The 17,699-nt window shown below is 47.4% G+C and overlaps 2 protein-coding genes across 2 annotated transcripts; both read left to right on the forward strand.

Moving 5' to 3' along the window:
* Positions 1-899: 899 nt before the first annotated feature.
* CLUP02_18412 (uncharacterized protein) lies at positions 900-2,369 on the forward strand (the record flags this gene model as incomplete). Its single annotated transcript, XM_049297314.1, has 1 exon — positions 900-2,369. One exon carries the CDS (start codon positions 900-902, stop codon positions 2,367-2,369), a length of 1,470 nt encoding a protein of 489 aa, XP_049138538.1.
* Positions 2,370-10,145: 7,776 nt separating this feature from the next.
* On the forward strand, positions 10,146-11,846 carry CLUP02_18413 (uncharacterized protein; the record flags this gene model as incomplete). The annotated part of the gene is made up of 3 exons (XM_049297315.1): positions 10,146-10,376; positions 10,446-11,103; positions 11,179-11,846. The coding sequence occupies 3 exons, from the start codon at positions 10,146-10,148 to the stop codon at positions 11,844-11,846; spliced, it is 1,557 nt and encodes a 518-aa protein (XP_049138539.1).
* Between the last annotated feature and the right edge of the window lie 5,853 nt (positions 11,847-17,699).

Here is a 17,699-nt window from a genome sequence, read left to right on the forward strand (position 1 = left end):
GGCATTGCTGGAGTCTGCGTAGATGGCCAGTCCACTTTCGGAGAATCGACCAGACTGCGATAAATAGGATGCCGAACTAGTGTTTTTGTGTTTCCCGATGTATGCCTGCAAATCATCGGTTTCGCTATCGATGCCGCGAACGACACAGCTGTGTTTGACTTGTCGAGTTGTGAAGCTGTGCAGAAGGTGAATGAGGCGTCCGAAATGCGTTACCTGCATAATCGCCTTGTTGAGATGTGGTTATGTAACTAAGGGGCATATGTGGCTGCACAAGCGTACGGGGTAAGGCGACAGGTGGGGCATAGACTTCTCCTTACCTAAGCACATGCCCAAGATCGAGCAGCGTATCACGTGATCTCGCGCCATTTGCACGAACCGAGTCCCACCGGCAACTCCCGTTCTGTCATTCACGACATCCATCATCACCTTACCTTGTCCCCTACAACCTGTGGCCCTCCAACATCAGATCCATCCCCAGCGCCGCCTCCTCTTCCTCCCGCTAGCATTTCTTTTGCGCAATCCTAACGGAGAGACCTATCCTGTTCGTTCCGACCGTTCACTTGCTGGCGTGGCTCATTGTGCGAGGAGGACTGGGTTCCCGTCAGAACCAATTCGAAGCGTAGCTTGCACCCGCAGAGTCACGCCTCGAGTTCGTGACTAGACGCCCCGGTCAATCTACTGTTCGTACAATAGCTACTCATGCACTTTGAGCAGGGTCGCGATCGTGACCGGATGCGTCTTCTCCATTAGGACCGCGCGACGGACTTGCTGCCAAGGGCAAAGAAGCGCGATAATAGCGCAACCGTAAGTACCGGGCTCACTGTCTCTCTCCCTTGCGTGCTGTCGGGCTACGCCCCTCCATGTCTAAAGCTACAGGAACAGCCGACATCGATTTCATCATGCTACCCTGCGACTTGGATGATTGTGATTTCGAGGCCCCCAACGTCATTGCGGTGCGTGAAGATGAGGGACAATCGCCTGAAGTGATCGAGCAGAGTTTCCGACTGCGCATCCGATATGCCTCCCCCGGTCTCGTCTCTTTCCGTCTGCTTGTAGTCCCCGACGGCATGTCAACAAAAACCACATCTTGGCTACAGATAAGAGCAGACTGCATCGAGTCACTTGAGAAGATGCTCTATGACAAAGCCAACACGAGCGGCCCAAGCCCACCTTACCTCGAAACTGTCCGCTCGCGACTCAACGGCATGCAATCGGTAGCCCGTATGCAATTCCACCTGCACAAGGATGGTCGTATCGATCTAGTCACACCCATTGATTCCGATAGCGGAAACACAACTGGCGGCGAACCCGTCTTGGATACACGAGCATCACTCAAATCCCTTGCGACTGCCTCGCGGTTTTCCGTGTTCTTTCGGCACGACATCCTGCGGCGGAAGACGTTTCTGAAATACAAGAGGGCTATTCAAGACTTTCCATCTTTGCCGGAAAATGACAAGCTTGCATATGAGTGTATGGTGGATGTACGTAGGCTGTACCATGGCGCTGGCGGCAAGGTGCACACATCCCGCGGTCTTCGTGGTTCTTGCCCTCCTACCGAGGCACATTGCAGCTCACCTGATCCGACCACGCCCGCATCGTGCGGCGGTAGCACCGTTCCCTTCGACGATGTGCCACCTGATCGAGGTCTCCCCCCGCCATATGATGAGTGCTCGAGCGAGGGACAGTCGCCGGAGACCCGGCCAGGCCCTGCAGCCACAGTCGCCGAAAAGTCCAAACGCGACTGCGAACGCGACCCGCCGGAATATGGTGATACCGGACGGGAGAAGAATGCGCTGGAATCGTCCCTTGACGTCTTCCCCTTGGGGAATGCAGATATATACACACCAGGCATCAAAAGAAAACGTTCGCCAACCACCGTATGCACCACAAAGACTTCCATGATAGACGCACCTCGACCAGGCCAATTGCAATACCCGCTCCTAGCCGATCGGGGCAGCCCACTGATGCGTGCGCTGGAGCAGCAGCAACAACACATCCATGATCTACAACAGATGTTCAGGAAATCGCAGAAACGTAACGAGGCGCTCGAAGCGCGGTGTGATGAGCTGGAGAAAAGACTTTGTGAATTGGAAGAGGGTCAATCTGAAAATGTCGAGACGGTCGGCAATCTTGACATCACGCTTGATGAACTCCAAGCTAGGTGCGATAATCTCGAGAAGCAAGTGCCAGACGTGTGTGATGAGATGGAGGACCTCAAGAAAACATGGTTAGAGGAGTGCAGAGAGGAGCTTGAAGACAAGGAGCGCGAATCATTCGAGGATCGCATGGCGAAACAGGTGCGCGAGAGTGTCGAGGCTGAGTTAAACAAAGTCAGAAGGAGGGTCTTGAAAGCCCTTCAACCACCATGAGTCAACGAACAAGTCAAGTCGAAATACGGCACCCACCTCATCGCTTTCAGTGTTGCTGGTTTCATGCTCCCCGCTCCCCATGGCACACAACTTCTGCACTCCGAGAGGAAGAAGAGGAAGCAGAGGAGATACTTCTTACGATAGAGGTGGTGACAAGCATGGGAGTCACTAATGTTCATTCCTCCTTCCGGTTCGTCCTGAGACTCACCAAGAGCGTCGCCTTCGTCGTCGGCATGAGAAATGACGACCATACAACCCCCGACCGCCGTTCTTGTGACACCTACATACGGCCCTTGCGAAGGGGTGCTTCCTAATACTTGGGATGCCATTATCGCGTACCTTGGGTTCGCTCGGGCTGTGGCACCGCCACCCTGCTAATGCACCATGTCGGTATCGTACCTGACCCAGTAACATGATGCCGTTCTTGGCAAAGGCTGGAGCAGACTGGGAAAACAGCGGCTAGTACCGGACACTGAAAATTCACGAGCGTGGTGGGGATGAAACTGGCTACATCCGCTCAACCCGCGCCCGGCGCAACCCATGTGGGCAGACCTCTCCTGATCGGAATACCTCCAGTTTACAGTGGCTACCCAAGACATGGGAGCTGTAGAAATGTCCATGGTACCCCTTTGGCATGGCGCGCTTTTAGGGTCACCCAAGTGTAGGATTTGCTCTCCGGCAAGCATCTACCTACTTGGTTTTATATCTTCCTCCTCCCTCCTGAGGTGGCCAACCACTCGCTGCCCGCACGCGGACGGAAAGACAGTACGTTCTCGGTTGCGGCAGCCAGGCAGTGTTGCAGGACATATGCCAGGAGGACGGGAAGAGGGAAGTGTAAATGTGAACATGATCCATCCCGATTGCTTCTGTCTACGCAAGTGATGACGTAGGCATCTTGATGAGAGAAGAAATTTGCGTGAACGAGGTCGCCAGCAACTGGGACATGCCGCTGATTCGCGGCCGGTTGTCGCGGGTCCAACTCGTCGGCTGTCAGGAACAGAGGTTATGAAAGGTTGCGGCAATGTAGGGATACATTCTGGGTCAGCGAGGCGTCGCCTCAATTACAGTACGAGAGCAATGAAGTACCAGCGCGTGTTGGTTAAGCGTAATGACGGAGCGCAAATATTCGGCTCAGGTAGTAGATGTGTTGGATTCTGAGTAGTTGGCATAACAGGTAGATCTCCTACTCGAATACCAATTGACGTCTGGAGGAATCGTGCGCTTATCCGCTCCCTCTTTTCGTGCGCTTTCCATGCGCAGCAATAACGTACCATTATATTGACTCTTGTACTAAGCGATCGGCGGCCCTGATGACGAGATGAGGAATGATGTCGCTTATCAGAATGCAATCACAAACACATCCACACCGAAATTCCATACCTCTTACAGGGCAGTATCAATTATCTTCATGTGCTTGGTCAATATTGCCGGCTTTTACGCAAGCTTCAGGCAATTGAGAAGTATCCATCGAACCCCCCCCCCTTGGCGATCCTCAGTCTTGGTGGTCCACAGCCTCGCAGCTTGCTTCCCGTCGACCGATTGACAACCAAACCCAAACCCTCGTTCTGATCGCAGTGTTAATAGACGTGTTACGTAGGGCGAAAGCTTCAAGATGCCAACTGCTGTTGGGGTCAAAAGGACGGATTGCTTAAGTTTGCCCACTGACAAGATTTGTACTCTCTCCGTGATATATGCGAGCTATTTCTTTATAGCTTGTGGACCCCCTATCACTACCCCTTGTTAACCGCCTTGAGGGGAGGGGCGCACATACGTGCAAGACACACTGCCAAACCTCATCCGAAGAGCGAGGTCGCCTTACCAGTGTACAAGCGCAATAGTCGAAACGACGTTACCTCTGTACTGAAACCTGTGCAGTCAAGTTCGTCACAAAACGCGTAGGTCGGCGAAAGATTAACACATCCATTACGACGGTATAAACCCACGTTTTTCTGTCTTGGCCTATTACCTCAAATCGGCTTCTTCCTCAAAAAAGACATCGCCTCCTAACCCAACACCTTCACGTACCCAAGGAACCCGAGGCAGCCGGAACACCCTGTGACACCTCGATCGGTGCCCAGTACCGAGCTGGTCTTTCTATCGTTCAAAAAATTTCTCTCTGGCAAATGACCATTCAGAATGCTATAGACGTTCCACCTGTCCGTGACAGTGTCATCACTGAAGCTGCATGCGAGCTTGACCTTCTTTCTTCGCCTTGGGTCGCGTCTTTGGGAGATCACATCATCAATTCCTTGGCACAAGTCCTAGCCAGTTCACACAGTCTAGTTCACAAGGCGCATGAGGGTATTCAAGATGTAAGTAGCCGGCCAGATCGCCGTCTCTACACCCATGCGCTAGGAACACGACCTAAAAGTAAACGCATGGACTGTTTCTCGCCAACGGAGCACGACTTTAGGATGATGCAACAAACAGACTTGAATAGCTCGATTCTGCGCTTGTCAGGATTTGCGATTGATCATCCATCGCTCCGATGCATGTCTGGTGGACTCTCAGGTTTCTCAGGCCGTCAAGAAGTGCAATGATCGACCTGTTCACAACTTTACGCGTCATCTTTGTCAAACTACAAAGACTTTCGTGGTGAGTAATATCAAATGAAAGCAGTGGGTCCTTGTCATTACCGTATGCGAAAGCTCGGCTGCTAGCAAAATTGATATTCTGAACTCTTTGTCGCGGAAGCGAATCTGCGATACGCGTACAAAAGTGAGAACTCACCAACATTGAGATGACCATCAGCCGAGTGGTCTCGCAAAAGGTGTTGCTTATTCAAATAGACGTGCCACGGCCGGCAAGTTGAGCGACAAAGCTGCAAACCATCGGCGGCTGCATAATGAAGCGCTGTTGGATCGGCATATGTATATGTCACTTGAGCTGCAGGAGATATGAATCGCTCGAAACATCTCCTGCAGCTCAGAGATGAGGTGCTTGTCGGAGAGTCGCTGAGCATCGAGCGTTGCAGGACGGGCTCTCAATCGCATAGTATTATCGTGATGAGCCCTGCGCTGAGCTGGAAAGCCATCGATCATGAAGTTGCTGCTACGGTTCTACGATGTTGCAAGCGATCGAATCACCATTGTCGTGATGGCTTTAACCACCCATAGCCTTACCGCACGTCACGTGACCTCAGTTATATAATCACCGAGGCCCACTTTACTTATACCCTCTATATTAGAGCGAGCTTCGTATTTATTTCCTATTTTTAATAAATAACCGTTCTCTTTATATACGTCGATGCCCCTATAATGACTCTATGATAACCATTAAATCCTAGAATCGGGTGGACGTTTCGTGAAAGAAACAACTCAACACAGCGCCTCGTTGGGCGGTGGCGGGAGGAATTCTCCTTTTTCTCCTCCATCCTAATGGATCGCTTCGCTTTTGGATTTCCCAAAGCACATCGTCTCTCACTGAGTCTCTCTGGTGCTCCCTTGCATGCCGAAACCCGTCGCATCAGCGATGACAGGAGAAGAGCAACAGGGAGGTCGTCCTTATGCCGAGCCTTTGAATTATGGGTAACTGAGTTGAACATAGATGCACCAACTGAGATAATAGATCTTGATAACGCGCGGCATACTCGAGAGCTCGAGCCATGAGCTTCAGGTGACGATGGAGGAAGTTATGGTCGCATGGCGGGATAAGGGCAGGAGATGCAGCTCGACGAACCTCGACGGAACGTGAGCGATCACCAACGAAGAGTCGCCCTTGCATTTCAGAATCTGGGTCATTGTCTTTACGGAGGACTAGAGGAGCCCTGCATCGACCTACTCGACAACGTCGACGAGCTTGCAATTATCAAAGGTAATTCTGTCTCATTTCAATCATCCAAACGCTCAGAGAACGTGCTTAAGCATAAATGAACCATCTTGATCGCGTTATTCAGGATTCTATCCATCTAGACCAAGAAATGCCAGACTGTTTTTAATGCCTGCCTACCTCAAGATTCACTGCATTTTGGTCAAGGAAAAGCTAATTTGGTGATGCCGAGTCTCTGGTGCTTTGCGCAATACTTCAGTGTGTCAGAAACTATTCAAAAGCCCGATTCACTAGTGTGACCCTTTGAGCAAAGTTCACTTTGCTGAGGTGAGGGCATCTTTCCTGGCAGAAACGTCCGGCGTTCAGAGTCAGCTCCACATCATGGCGCATACCTGACAGCTTCCTCATGTCCAGGTTAATTTGTATGTCACCAATAGTGAGTGGCTTTCTAGGGCCCAAGATCCAAGAGAGAGAGGTGAATAGTGCAGATCAGTATTTGCTGTCAGCTGAACCCAAGATTCGATGAACGGCACCGATTTCTGCAGGCTGGATTTTGATCTCTTCGGGCTTTTACTGTATGAATGAGCTCCGCCAGAGACCAACGCCATCGATGAAAAAGGTACAGACCAGCGAAGCCCATTCAAAGATACCATCAGCTCTCGCCTCGAAAGCTGATGAAGGTTTACTGCTAAGATGGTTGTTTAAACCACTTGTCTGGCCGTCTTCCAGTATCATCTCGAGAATATATGCCGTCACGGTGGAGTGAACTTGCTGTGTAGACCCGAAATTGAGATGAATGGAACAGGAGCACACCAATGTGTCGATATCTGACTCAGTCCTACCTGTAGTGGCAATAGGTAATGTGGTCTTGCTGGCTGCGATGAGGTCGAAAGTCAAACGTGAGAATGGCACCTGATGACTCTGCAGTAGCTCGTCCCATACATAGGCAACGATTTCAGACAGTTGCAACTTTTATCGCACCGATGGCCATCAGGAACATACCCCACAATATTGGCTCCGAGTCTTTGATTCCCGAATCAATGAATTTGTATTTATTGTCAATAACCTAGGGCAACTTGAAGTCTTTCCATAGTAGCTACATGAATCAGCGAGGGCGCGATATTTTATTTGAAGCGTTCTCTGTCGTCCTTTCGTGAGCAGAAAAAGTAGATGTCTTCAATGGGCTCGAAATAGGATTATAAATATCGTCAATCAAGAAGCAGGTGAATACTGACTTGTTGAGGCCCAGGATCCCGTGAAGCCGGAATATGTCGCTCTCGGTTTTTGACAGTCACAGCTTGAGCGCTTCCTCGTTCCCCAGCCGTTTTCAGGTATCTCGATTAGTTTCAGGGACTTTTCAAAGAGATTTGGTGAAGTCGACTGTTAAAAACGCTTTAGGATGTGTAGTCCACTTGGGCTCGGCGATCAAGTCGCTCCAACGATCCTTAGTTTTCGGTCCAAGTAGAATGGAACAGAAACCTTGAAGATGACGGTTGGTCTGGCACCTCATTTGTTCTCTGAATTCTTGCAGCACAGCCGAAATTTGCCTCACCAGGCGGACGTGTCATCTCGTGGTGATCTGAGTCCCCGATCTCTGTTGTTTCCTTTGGCCATCCAAGTTTCGAAGAAAAGTCACCGGAAACATATGGACCCATCGACTAGATGAAGATCATCATTGTAGTATTGAAGAGCTTATTTCGATCCAAATCAGCCGAGTTTCGACCTTCTTGGAATGAGTGGATATAGGTTTTTAGTTACTCGCCAATTGACGACGTCATCTTGAATAGGATCTAACAACCCGACATTTTACACCAAGGCCATCCAGTGGTATTTGGTTCAAGTTTAAATTCGGTTAGGCCGGTGGCCACCTGTGAGACAGTGGGCGCTATTTCACAAATCGTCCCCTGAATGTGAGGCATGCTCTATGCCAGCTGGGAAATCACTACGTTCATCGCGAAACTGGTTATGACGTTCTCAGCAAAGCCACGGTCGTGGCCTTGAATGGAAACGATGTGAACTGAAGACAGATCCGAGGGCGTTGGACGATTGTAACAACGCAATGGCTAGTTTCGTGATACATTTGTCTCACCGTAAATTAAAGCTACGACGGGACGCTAGTAAATCCGAGAGACTCGCATATGTGAGAGAGAAACCGGCCGGAAGGGAGGCCAAGAAAGCGGTTGAGACTTGATGCGAATATCGTCTAAATGCATCTTTCGGGTGAGCGTGCAGAAGACTCTTACGGCAGTTCGGAAAGACTGAAAAGAGCTTGAAAGCTGGGTTGAGATTGCAGTAAAAGTGTCGAAGGCCTATGAGAAACGGCCTGAAAACCTTGTAAGTGTGTACTAGGAAAATAAGAAGAGCGCGCTTGGTAGGAAAATGCCCACTTCTTCTTCGCTCTTATGGATGAGCTCCAAGGTGTTTTTTTGAGGCTCATTTATTCATGGCAAGTATGAAATGAGATGAGCGATATTTCACAATGAAACAATGTTGATGCTTATGTCTGTCTAAACTTACAATGCTTCGTCATTTACTCGCTCAATGTAGCTTGAATCTACCTTAAATGCTTCAGATGTTTATCCACGTCCCTCTATCTCAGTTCATGCGTATGATAGCGACACTCACAAAGTGAAACAACGTGACTAGTGAGTGTGTTGATTGAATGGCTTAGTGATGTTCATTGTTGAAGCATTACACTGCTCCAAGGCTTAGAACACTTTGGTAGTACTAGAGATTGACATTTCATCTCTTCAAAATTGAGAAACGAGTATGTTTCGATGATGAACACGTGCTTTGTGTCGCAATCCCAGAAACATGAACCTGATACTCTAGCCCATCAAAAGCTTTGTGACGTGAAATGAAGTAAACGCAATCGAGGCTGCTGTTCTTTGAGATCAACCGGGCTCAATGAGTCGGGTTTCATACCTCAACAGTGAGAGAAATGACTTATTCATGATGTCACCGATGAGGCAAATAGAATTGCTCTTCTCTCTGCAGTTTCTCGGTATACCAGAGATGATCTATCATGATTATGCTATGTGGCATGCCATTTATACACTTTTCTGTCACTTTTTTCATCTATCTGATAATAATTATGAAGTTTGCTTCATTACTAGTCTTCAACGATAGGTCACTCATGCCATTCCCGTTCATCGGTCTCATCATAAACCTCCTCCAGTCTTATGATGTACTCAATCTGACATAATTTTCCGACCTCGAATGAGACTTGGATCCCGAAGGAGAGCAACAATTTACCGCCCTCGTGCGCCGCCTCAAATGCACCACATATTGCGCCTGCGGTCCCTCTTTGCATGCCACTGGCACCACAGCTTTCAAACTCGATATGGGTTTCGATGTGAAGTCTCACTTTTAGCATTCAAAACGTTCTCTCAATTTCATTATGTGCCACGGTCTTTGGCCGGCTTGCAGATGCAATCAATGCCCTTGACAATGTCACCGCAAAGATGTCACGCACTACCTCTCACCATTACCATGTCATCACTGGAGCTCACCAGTGACTGCGATATCCAAGTATTGACGACAGACTCCCAGAAAGAGCTATCAGTTTGCACGGTTACATGTATATCTCACCTACATGCCGGCGCTTGGGTACATTGAGCCCAATGATGAGAGCGTCAGCAAAAGGGTGAGGAGACAAAGTAAGGCTGATGGCAGGTTCCTGTCGGTCTGTCTTGCCCACCTCAACCTTTGGGCTGCCCAATTTTGGGTAGCTCATGACTCAGCATCTGCCTGAGGACGGGCCAGGAGCTGTTTCCCTCTCATTGCGTGTGGTGAAAGGTAATACCTTCCATCGGGTTGGATATCTTGGTCAGGATGCTGCCTTCTTTCGCTTTTTTGGTTTTTTCCATTTACAACGTTCCTGCGATGTTTTTGCAACTTGCAAATCTTGGTGTGTTTCTCTTCCACTTCTATTCTTTCTCTCTCTTCTCAGATTCCATTCTCCATTTCGCCGGTCCGACTTCCTCTTCAACTCCAAAGTAAACACGAATGGGCCTTGAGCTCACCTGCATGATCTCCCTCACTCGCAATGCACCGATTTGCCTTTGTGCTACCGACGAGTTGCAGGTGCAGCTGAACCTGCAAAAGGCTCAAGCTATGAGGTACGTATATGCGCGCTTCATGAGGTCCGTCTCCTCCCTTCGTGATGTTTCGTTTCCTGACCTCTTTGACCTCGACACGCACGCCAACATTGCCGCCCTTGTTTTTCGCTCGCTTTTGGTGTTGTGTCTTTTCTTCACTCGCGTTTCGTTTCGTTCCGTTTTGTTTGTGTAGATACGCTCTCTGCAGTGCAGGACTCTTCCCTTTCTGAGCACAGGTCTCATCCTAAGCACCAAAACCGCCAACATGTCTCTCACTATAATCCCGAAGCCCATCGAGCAGGAGAATGATATCCAACTCTCTCTTCAGAACCTTCGCCAGGCCACTACCATCGCAGAGAACGTTCTGGTGGGAGGACAGTCGATCCCCGAACTCTGGCAAACCCTTCGCAAACAGCATTGGCACCATGCGTGGCGTGCTCATCAAAAAAAGACCCAGGAGCAGCAGGACGACGAGACGACAACCGACCCGCGTGACTGGGTGGCATTTGTTAAAGGGGTGATGTCTCGACGAGATCTTGATTTCGTGATTTTGGTGGTGTACCGCGACGAGGCCCAGACGCTGCGAGACAACTCTCACAAGGAATTCAAACGCCGATACAAGGCGTTTCGAAATAGTATCACTGGTATGAACGACGAGGAAGTTGTTTTTCAACTTAGCTTCAAAGCCATCGCCTCCGTAGCGGCCCTCAGGGCCATGAACGGCGTGCTTTCTTCAAGATCACCCGGCGAGCGGATTGAAGTCGGAGAGCTCTTTGCTCTGGCTCGACGTGAGATGCTCGTGCGGCACCGGGACCCATGCACCCCGCCGACTGTCGCCATTCAGGATGTGGCCAAGGCCGTCAAGTGTACGTTTTGTCATTCTTGATTAATACCCTTCATCTTACTCTCTATCCGTGTTACTCACATAAGATCGACTCTAGTCCTCCGAGCCCAACAGCCCTCCCTCGCGCCCGCTCTCAGTCCCGCACCAGTGTCCGCTTCCGCTTCCGCTTCCGCTTCCGCTACCGCCACCGCGCCCGCACCAGCTCTTGTACCAGCTCCCGCACCAGCGCCCGAGCCCGCACCCGTCCCGGACCCCCAGCCCCAAGCCCAAGCCCAAGCCAAGACGCCGGAGCTCCCTACGCCAAGCTCTGCTGGTCCAACGTCTCCCATCCCTGAATTCACCGGTCTGAAGCGCGCCGCCCCCTCACTGGCACACGGATCCCCCAAGCCGCCAACACCGAAGCGTGTCCGTGTCGCTTCAGACGAGGAGGAGCGCGGCGATCAAGAGCAGGAGCAGCAGCCTGACAACGACGCTGATGAGGATGACATCAACTTTGGTGATCCTTTTTGGAACCTGGACGAACCAGAGTTACTTGACAACGAGCCTGCGCCTCTGAGCGACAAGCCGAAACCTCCCGCCGACCGCGTCCAACAAGAAGCAGACGCTTGGAGGGACCTCGTTCATCAGATCCTCGCAACGGCCCTCCCAACCACGGCTCCAATGCTCTTCAATGGCCGCGTGGCCGCCTTACTCGCCGCCGCCAAGGAAGTCGGCTTGCTCGTCGACGATGTGTTGGAAGAAGACCCTTTGCATGAGGAGTCCTAGGCTTTCTGTGTATTGTCGGCCGCTCGGTTTGGACGTTTTCGGTTTTCGTGTCTTGTTGTGTTTCGGCTTTGCTCCCGTCTCGTGTTTATGCCCCTTGCCTAATCCCTAAATCTTTTTCCTCGGTGTCGTTTTTGTCGTTTTTTGTTGTTCTAAGCCTCGGTTTTTATTTTTCTTTCTTTTGCCAGAAAATGAGCTCACGTTTATGACTTGTCGCTGCTGTTTCGTTTCTTGTTGTCAGTGGTGTGTTCTTGTTGTGTATGTCTTCTGTCCCGGTCTCGACATGACTATTGGAATCCGGTCTTAACCGTGGACTTCTGCATTTCCACTTCCGGCAACTGTTTCTCACTGGTTTCACATTCGGACCACTGCTAACATCCTGTGTTGACGCACAGGATCTCTACCGCCCATCATACATCATCCGAAATCCAAGTCCGACACTTTGGCAGCCTCATGACCTTGAAAACCGATAAGCCTTCATTGCCGTGCATGTGCTGACATTTTCTCCAGAGATTATGCACATAACTGCGATGAATTCAATATCCAACTGTGGCCTTGCCGTAACTCACATTTACCAGCCTGGAAACAGCGCCTTGTGGTAGTAAAGGGCACATTCTTTTTGCGGTAAGTAATCCTACCACTAAATCTTTCGTGCTACATAAGTCAAGTACGGAGAATCGCAGCATTGTCTGCCGTAGCTTCTGCCAATCCATTATTGTCCACGCAATCTGCCATTTGCTTCTGATGTCCATGATCGGATAGCTTGTAGATGCTATGCACCAGGATTCATGAGTGATGATCAAATACTTACGTGTAGAACCATAATTTGCAAGGTCACATCGGGCGAGGACACCAATTCCCTTGCGTCGGAGGTATTCAATTGGTCATCTACATGACATATACCCCATTTCAACTTTCAGCTTTTTCTCTATACCTCAATCTCTTGAGCATCATGTCCACGTTTGAGCTGTATCGATTGAGACGAATGTTCAATGCATTCTGACCTAAAATAGGTCGCGACACGATCGGATCCTGCTGGCGGCGCAAGATAGTGCGTCCTCAGCAAGATTGGAATTGTCCATGCCCCCAAACTCAACTGTTCTGGGCTCATGTTGAACATCACTACTTCTCCTGGCTGGAAAGAGAAAACGACCCACGGTATTTGCTGCCAAAAACCTTCTGGTCTGTTTCATGAACTGAAGTGGGGTGCATTTCTTCGTCCAGATACATTTTCCATTCGCGCGTAGTCCATCAAATTATTTCCAGTTCGTTCTGGGCGAATGGAACTCAATTGCATTGACGAGATGTTCACTCGAGACAGGTCCAGGTGTTTCGTTTATGCCTTTCGCTTCATAATGCTACTTCTCTCTCGGAACCTCTTGGTGTCCTCGAAGTTACGGATGATAAGGATGGAGTTGCGGGCTCACACTACCCAAACAATCCTTGTGCCGGCCTCGGTGAGGCAAACAGCTCATTGATTCTGCAACGCCTTATGCTGCAATCTGTCATATGTGATTATCAGGAAGTAGTCTTGTTGCTGAAAATACGTGCGGGATTTGCTCAGAGTGACTTTTCAGAACTTTCGTCTGGAACTTCGTGTGAGATTCAGCTTATCCTCAGCCAGTATACTTGGACCTCCCTCATTACTTCTCTAGTGACACCTAATGAGTCCAGATTGAGGCCGGATGAAGGTCATGTCTCTATGGACTGCACACTCTCTTATCATCTCTCGAAGCTGGAGAGGGCCCCAGGTCTGACAAAAGTGCCTATTCTGCGTTTGAACATGAGTCGCTGTTTTGCTTTCGACGTTTGAACGATGGAACGACTGCTATCTTGCCAAACAGACCGTGCTTCCTTTTCTTGTCGCCGTTGGTCCTTTTCCCAGCCCTCCCGTATTCTCTCGACCAAGCCTACCTGGTCCAAAAACCTCACATTCACACGCTTGGCCACCGCCAACAACCTTGCAGACGCTGTAATATCGACCTCTTCTTCTTTCTCTTTTGACAATGTTTCTGATACCTTCATTGAAATAAAATCGTCTCCCTCGGATGAGAGCTTCTCGAACCCTGTCACTGCGAACAACCTTTTTAATATCGCCACCTTTGAAGAGAAGAAGATAAAACCCATTAACTGCAGCCATACACAACAAATTGGAAGATCAAATTTTATTTCGAGCCTGAGTACGACTTCAGAATAGCAAGACTATGATCAAAAAACTGTCCGGGGGTCAAGGGCGAATCGCCGGGCCACGCCATTGCTTGTAGACACTCATCAAGTGCCTGACTTGCCATGAACCCCAATTTGGTCCGGGGAAGATCAATGAATAATTTGGTTGAATCGGAACGCAGTACTGTCCAATATATCTCCACAAACCGCTCAAGTATTCTTCTCCATGTAAAAGAAGGCAAAACTAATCTTTCTCTATACTTAAGGAGGATAACTTCGCTTTAGTGAATGGCTCGCTGACTATGGCTTGGAAAATGCCTAAGCGACTTAGTCTCTCCTACTTTAACAAAGGGTAGCACACGTTGCGGCTTTGGTGGACGTGCTAATGACCCTCAACAAGCCACAATAGCCCAATGCTTTCTTCAGAAGTTCAGAGACACATGTTCATTATCGCTCGAGTGGGGTGTTAGGCAGGATTGGTTCATCTACAAATTGCGACCTAGCAAGGCATTGCGAGACAGGCATTTAAGGAAGGCCTAGCATGTCGGATACTTTTGATATTCCGTCCAAAGACGGCCCCAAGCTCCTCATTAGTGACATCCTTAGGATTAAAGATGCTCTAGCAATCAGGGTGAAATAAGCAGACTCAAGGCCCGACGAGACAGTAATAGTGGCAGGCTAGTATTCGAGGTCGTTTAAGAGCACAGCCTAGAAACCACTAACTAGATTGATATACGGGCTATAACTTGCTATGGATAGTATCGCTAGGGCAAGGCCTATGTCATTTAGTATCACTAGATACTTATGGAAATCTTGATTATCTGATCTTATGCGAAGGACCTGGACGGGTTACTGAGATTTGGTCTATGGTTTTGCTCGATAACATGGACATTAACATTATAGCCCCGCTCAAGCTCTTCTTATTTCGCTAGTCTATGGGACACTATATCCTATTTTATTATAAGCAGCGGTTTAGATTATGAGGTGAGGAAGAGACCTTGGCTATTAGTATTTCCTATACTTCTATTATATTATCGAGCGATAAAGGGTCCGAGGTAGGATTGTAGCTGCTATAGCTAGTTATAGAACTTAGAGCGAATATAATCTTAGTCTTAAAGACCTAAGAGATTAGGATTTATATAGCCTCTTTATAAGTTTACGTTACTAAGCAGCTTTGTTACCTTATTACGATTATACTCCGTTTTTTATAAGCTTTTAGTAGTAGCTAGGTTCGCTCCGCCGCGTTTAAATACCCTCTCGTAAGTGTTATATATATATACTATAGGACGTAGAAAGTGGCCGCTAGTCTTAAGTATACGTAGTTAACGACGCCCTTATTATTATTTAGGTCGCGTGGGTGCTAGTATATTGCGCTCTCCTAGCCTTATTCTCGCTAGCGTATTATAATAAAATAATAAAAGACCGTAACGGTAATATAGGTCGAGTAAATAGATCCGCAAAGCTACTAAGATTTTCTAATAAGTTCTTTTAAAAAGATACGTCGCTTTTATTATAGAGGCGTGTTTTTACTAAGAGGAACTATTATATTTAAACGATATACGACGTTGCTACCGCTAGGTTAAAAGTTATATATATAAAAGACGTTTATTATACGATCGTAAGAGTAGAGCTAGCGGGTAAAGCGATTATAATATAGCGACTAAGATATAATAAAAAAAAGGCGGCGCGGGCACTGTAGTTATTTAAGTAATTAAGGTACGTATACTATAGGCAATTAGTAGCTCGATTAAAGCTCTGCTTCTTATTAGTACTAAGTACTTACTAAACTCTTACCGAATTCTTACCGAACTCTCGACTACTACCTTATCCCCGGGTCCCGAATAAGTAGTAATAAATAAAGTAGAAAGTGCTCGCCGGCCTAGGTACTATGAGCCTTAATAATACCGAAACGTACTACTATTCTCAACTACGGTATATACTCAGTATCTAGTGTTCGGAATAGTAAATTATTAGATTAGCTAGCTATACGTAGCTACCTATCTTACTTTACCTAAGCACGATTACTTTTATAGCGCGTATAAGCTATTTTAATAAGCTTAGTAACCTAAAGCCCCGGCTATAGGGTAGCGGAATTCTCGCCGCCGTGAGGTACTCCGTAAAAAGACCTAGGGACTAGATTTAAGAGCGCTTATATAAGTTCGTCTATTTAGTCTACTAGTCTTTTGCCTTAGTACTCGTTATAGCGATACAATAATAATAGCTATAGCGGGATCTTAATAGCGATACGTATCTACGTCGAGGCAGGGCGGCGCGTAGGCTATTAGATTTAGTAATACTTAAGCGAGGAACCGATATAAATCTTAACCTCAGTAGATCTTAGAAAATAGGACTTCGTTTAGATACTATGGGGGTGTAGTATAGCTATTATATGGCTAGATATAGTTATTATTAGCTAAGTACTAAGTGTAAAGTAGAGGAGCTATAGGTCTAGTAGGTAGAACTTCGAATTATCTAGGTCTAAAAGCTAGGTAATAGCATACTAAAGAGCCCGGCACGTGCCTAGCTATTAAAGCTTATGCTAATAGGTAGCCCGTGCTAATACTTATATAATTACCACCTAGTACCCTTTAATCGCAATTAATTAAATCCGCGTATAAATAAAATTTTAAGTCGCCTTATATAAACATACGCAGGCTAGTCCCGTCGTTACCTTGCGCGTTAAGGATAATAGTATCCTACGTCTAAAAGTCGATTCGCGAGGCTATTTAATAGGATTGGCTCGATATTAGACGATCTAGGAAGCTTTTATATATAACTAACATACCCTGCTCTAGGCATCCGTCTATATTCCGCTTTAGACACCTATGATCCCTCGCTAAGCATATTACTACTTCTTACTAATTTCTTCTCTCTGTAGTATCCTAACTAGATATTACGAGATATAGATATAGTTAATACTGCCCACATTGAGTAGGCCCGCTTTTTATAATACTAGACGTTAATGCTACGATGAGCTAGTAGTTTACCTGGGTTTAGTATGAGACGTACTAACGTTCCCGTTACGCCGTTATATTATAACTTTTTTATTAAACGTATAAAACGCTTCTTACTATAATTTTTATCTTTATGGGAATTTCCGCTTCGGTAAGTTATAAACGAGTATATAGTAGTAAATCGAGTAGCGCCTCTTACCTAATTACTACTAGTTTTTCTATTTAAGTGTTAGGCATTGTCCCTTGCGAACACTATACGAATAGAATACTAGCTAAGTCTATTTATATATTTATTTAACGCTAGGGTAGAACGGTTATTATAGTCTTAGGTAGTATGACTAAGTATAATTTACTAAGGGATTGAGGTACGCATTAGAGAGCTAGTAGAGGGATTATTAGCCTAATTAATCGGCTAACCGGTCCTTTGTTATTCCTATTATCCTATGGATAGATAGCACGGTAATAAAGTAACTAGTTATATAACGGGGTAGCTTCCTTATACCTTAGATAGGATAGTTCTAAGAAAATCGCTTAGCGATATCGTTAAGTAGACCCTGTGTGTTTTGGCTAAAGTTTAGTATTAAAGCAGTCGTGGGCGAATCTTAGGGCAAATCTACTTAGCTTGCGGATGATAAGATGGTATGATAGAATAGGAAATATTAGTATTAGTATGTTCGATAGGCGATAATAATCGAGGGAAATGAACGTTAGCTTCGGTTAGACTGGTATGTTCGTA

This window comes from Colletotrichum lupini, chromosome 11 (genome assembly GCF_023278565.1).
Source record: "Colletotrichum lupini chromosome 11, complete sequence".
Taxonomy (NCBI): Eukaryota; Fungi; Ascomycota; class Sordariomycetes; order Glomerellales; family Glomerellaceae; genus Colletotrichum; species Colletotrichum lupini.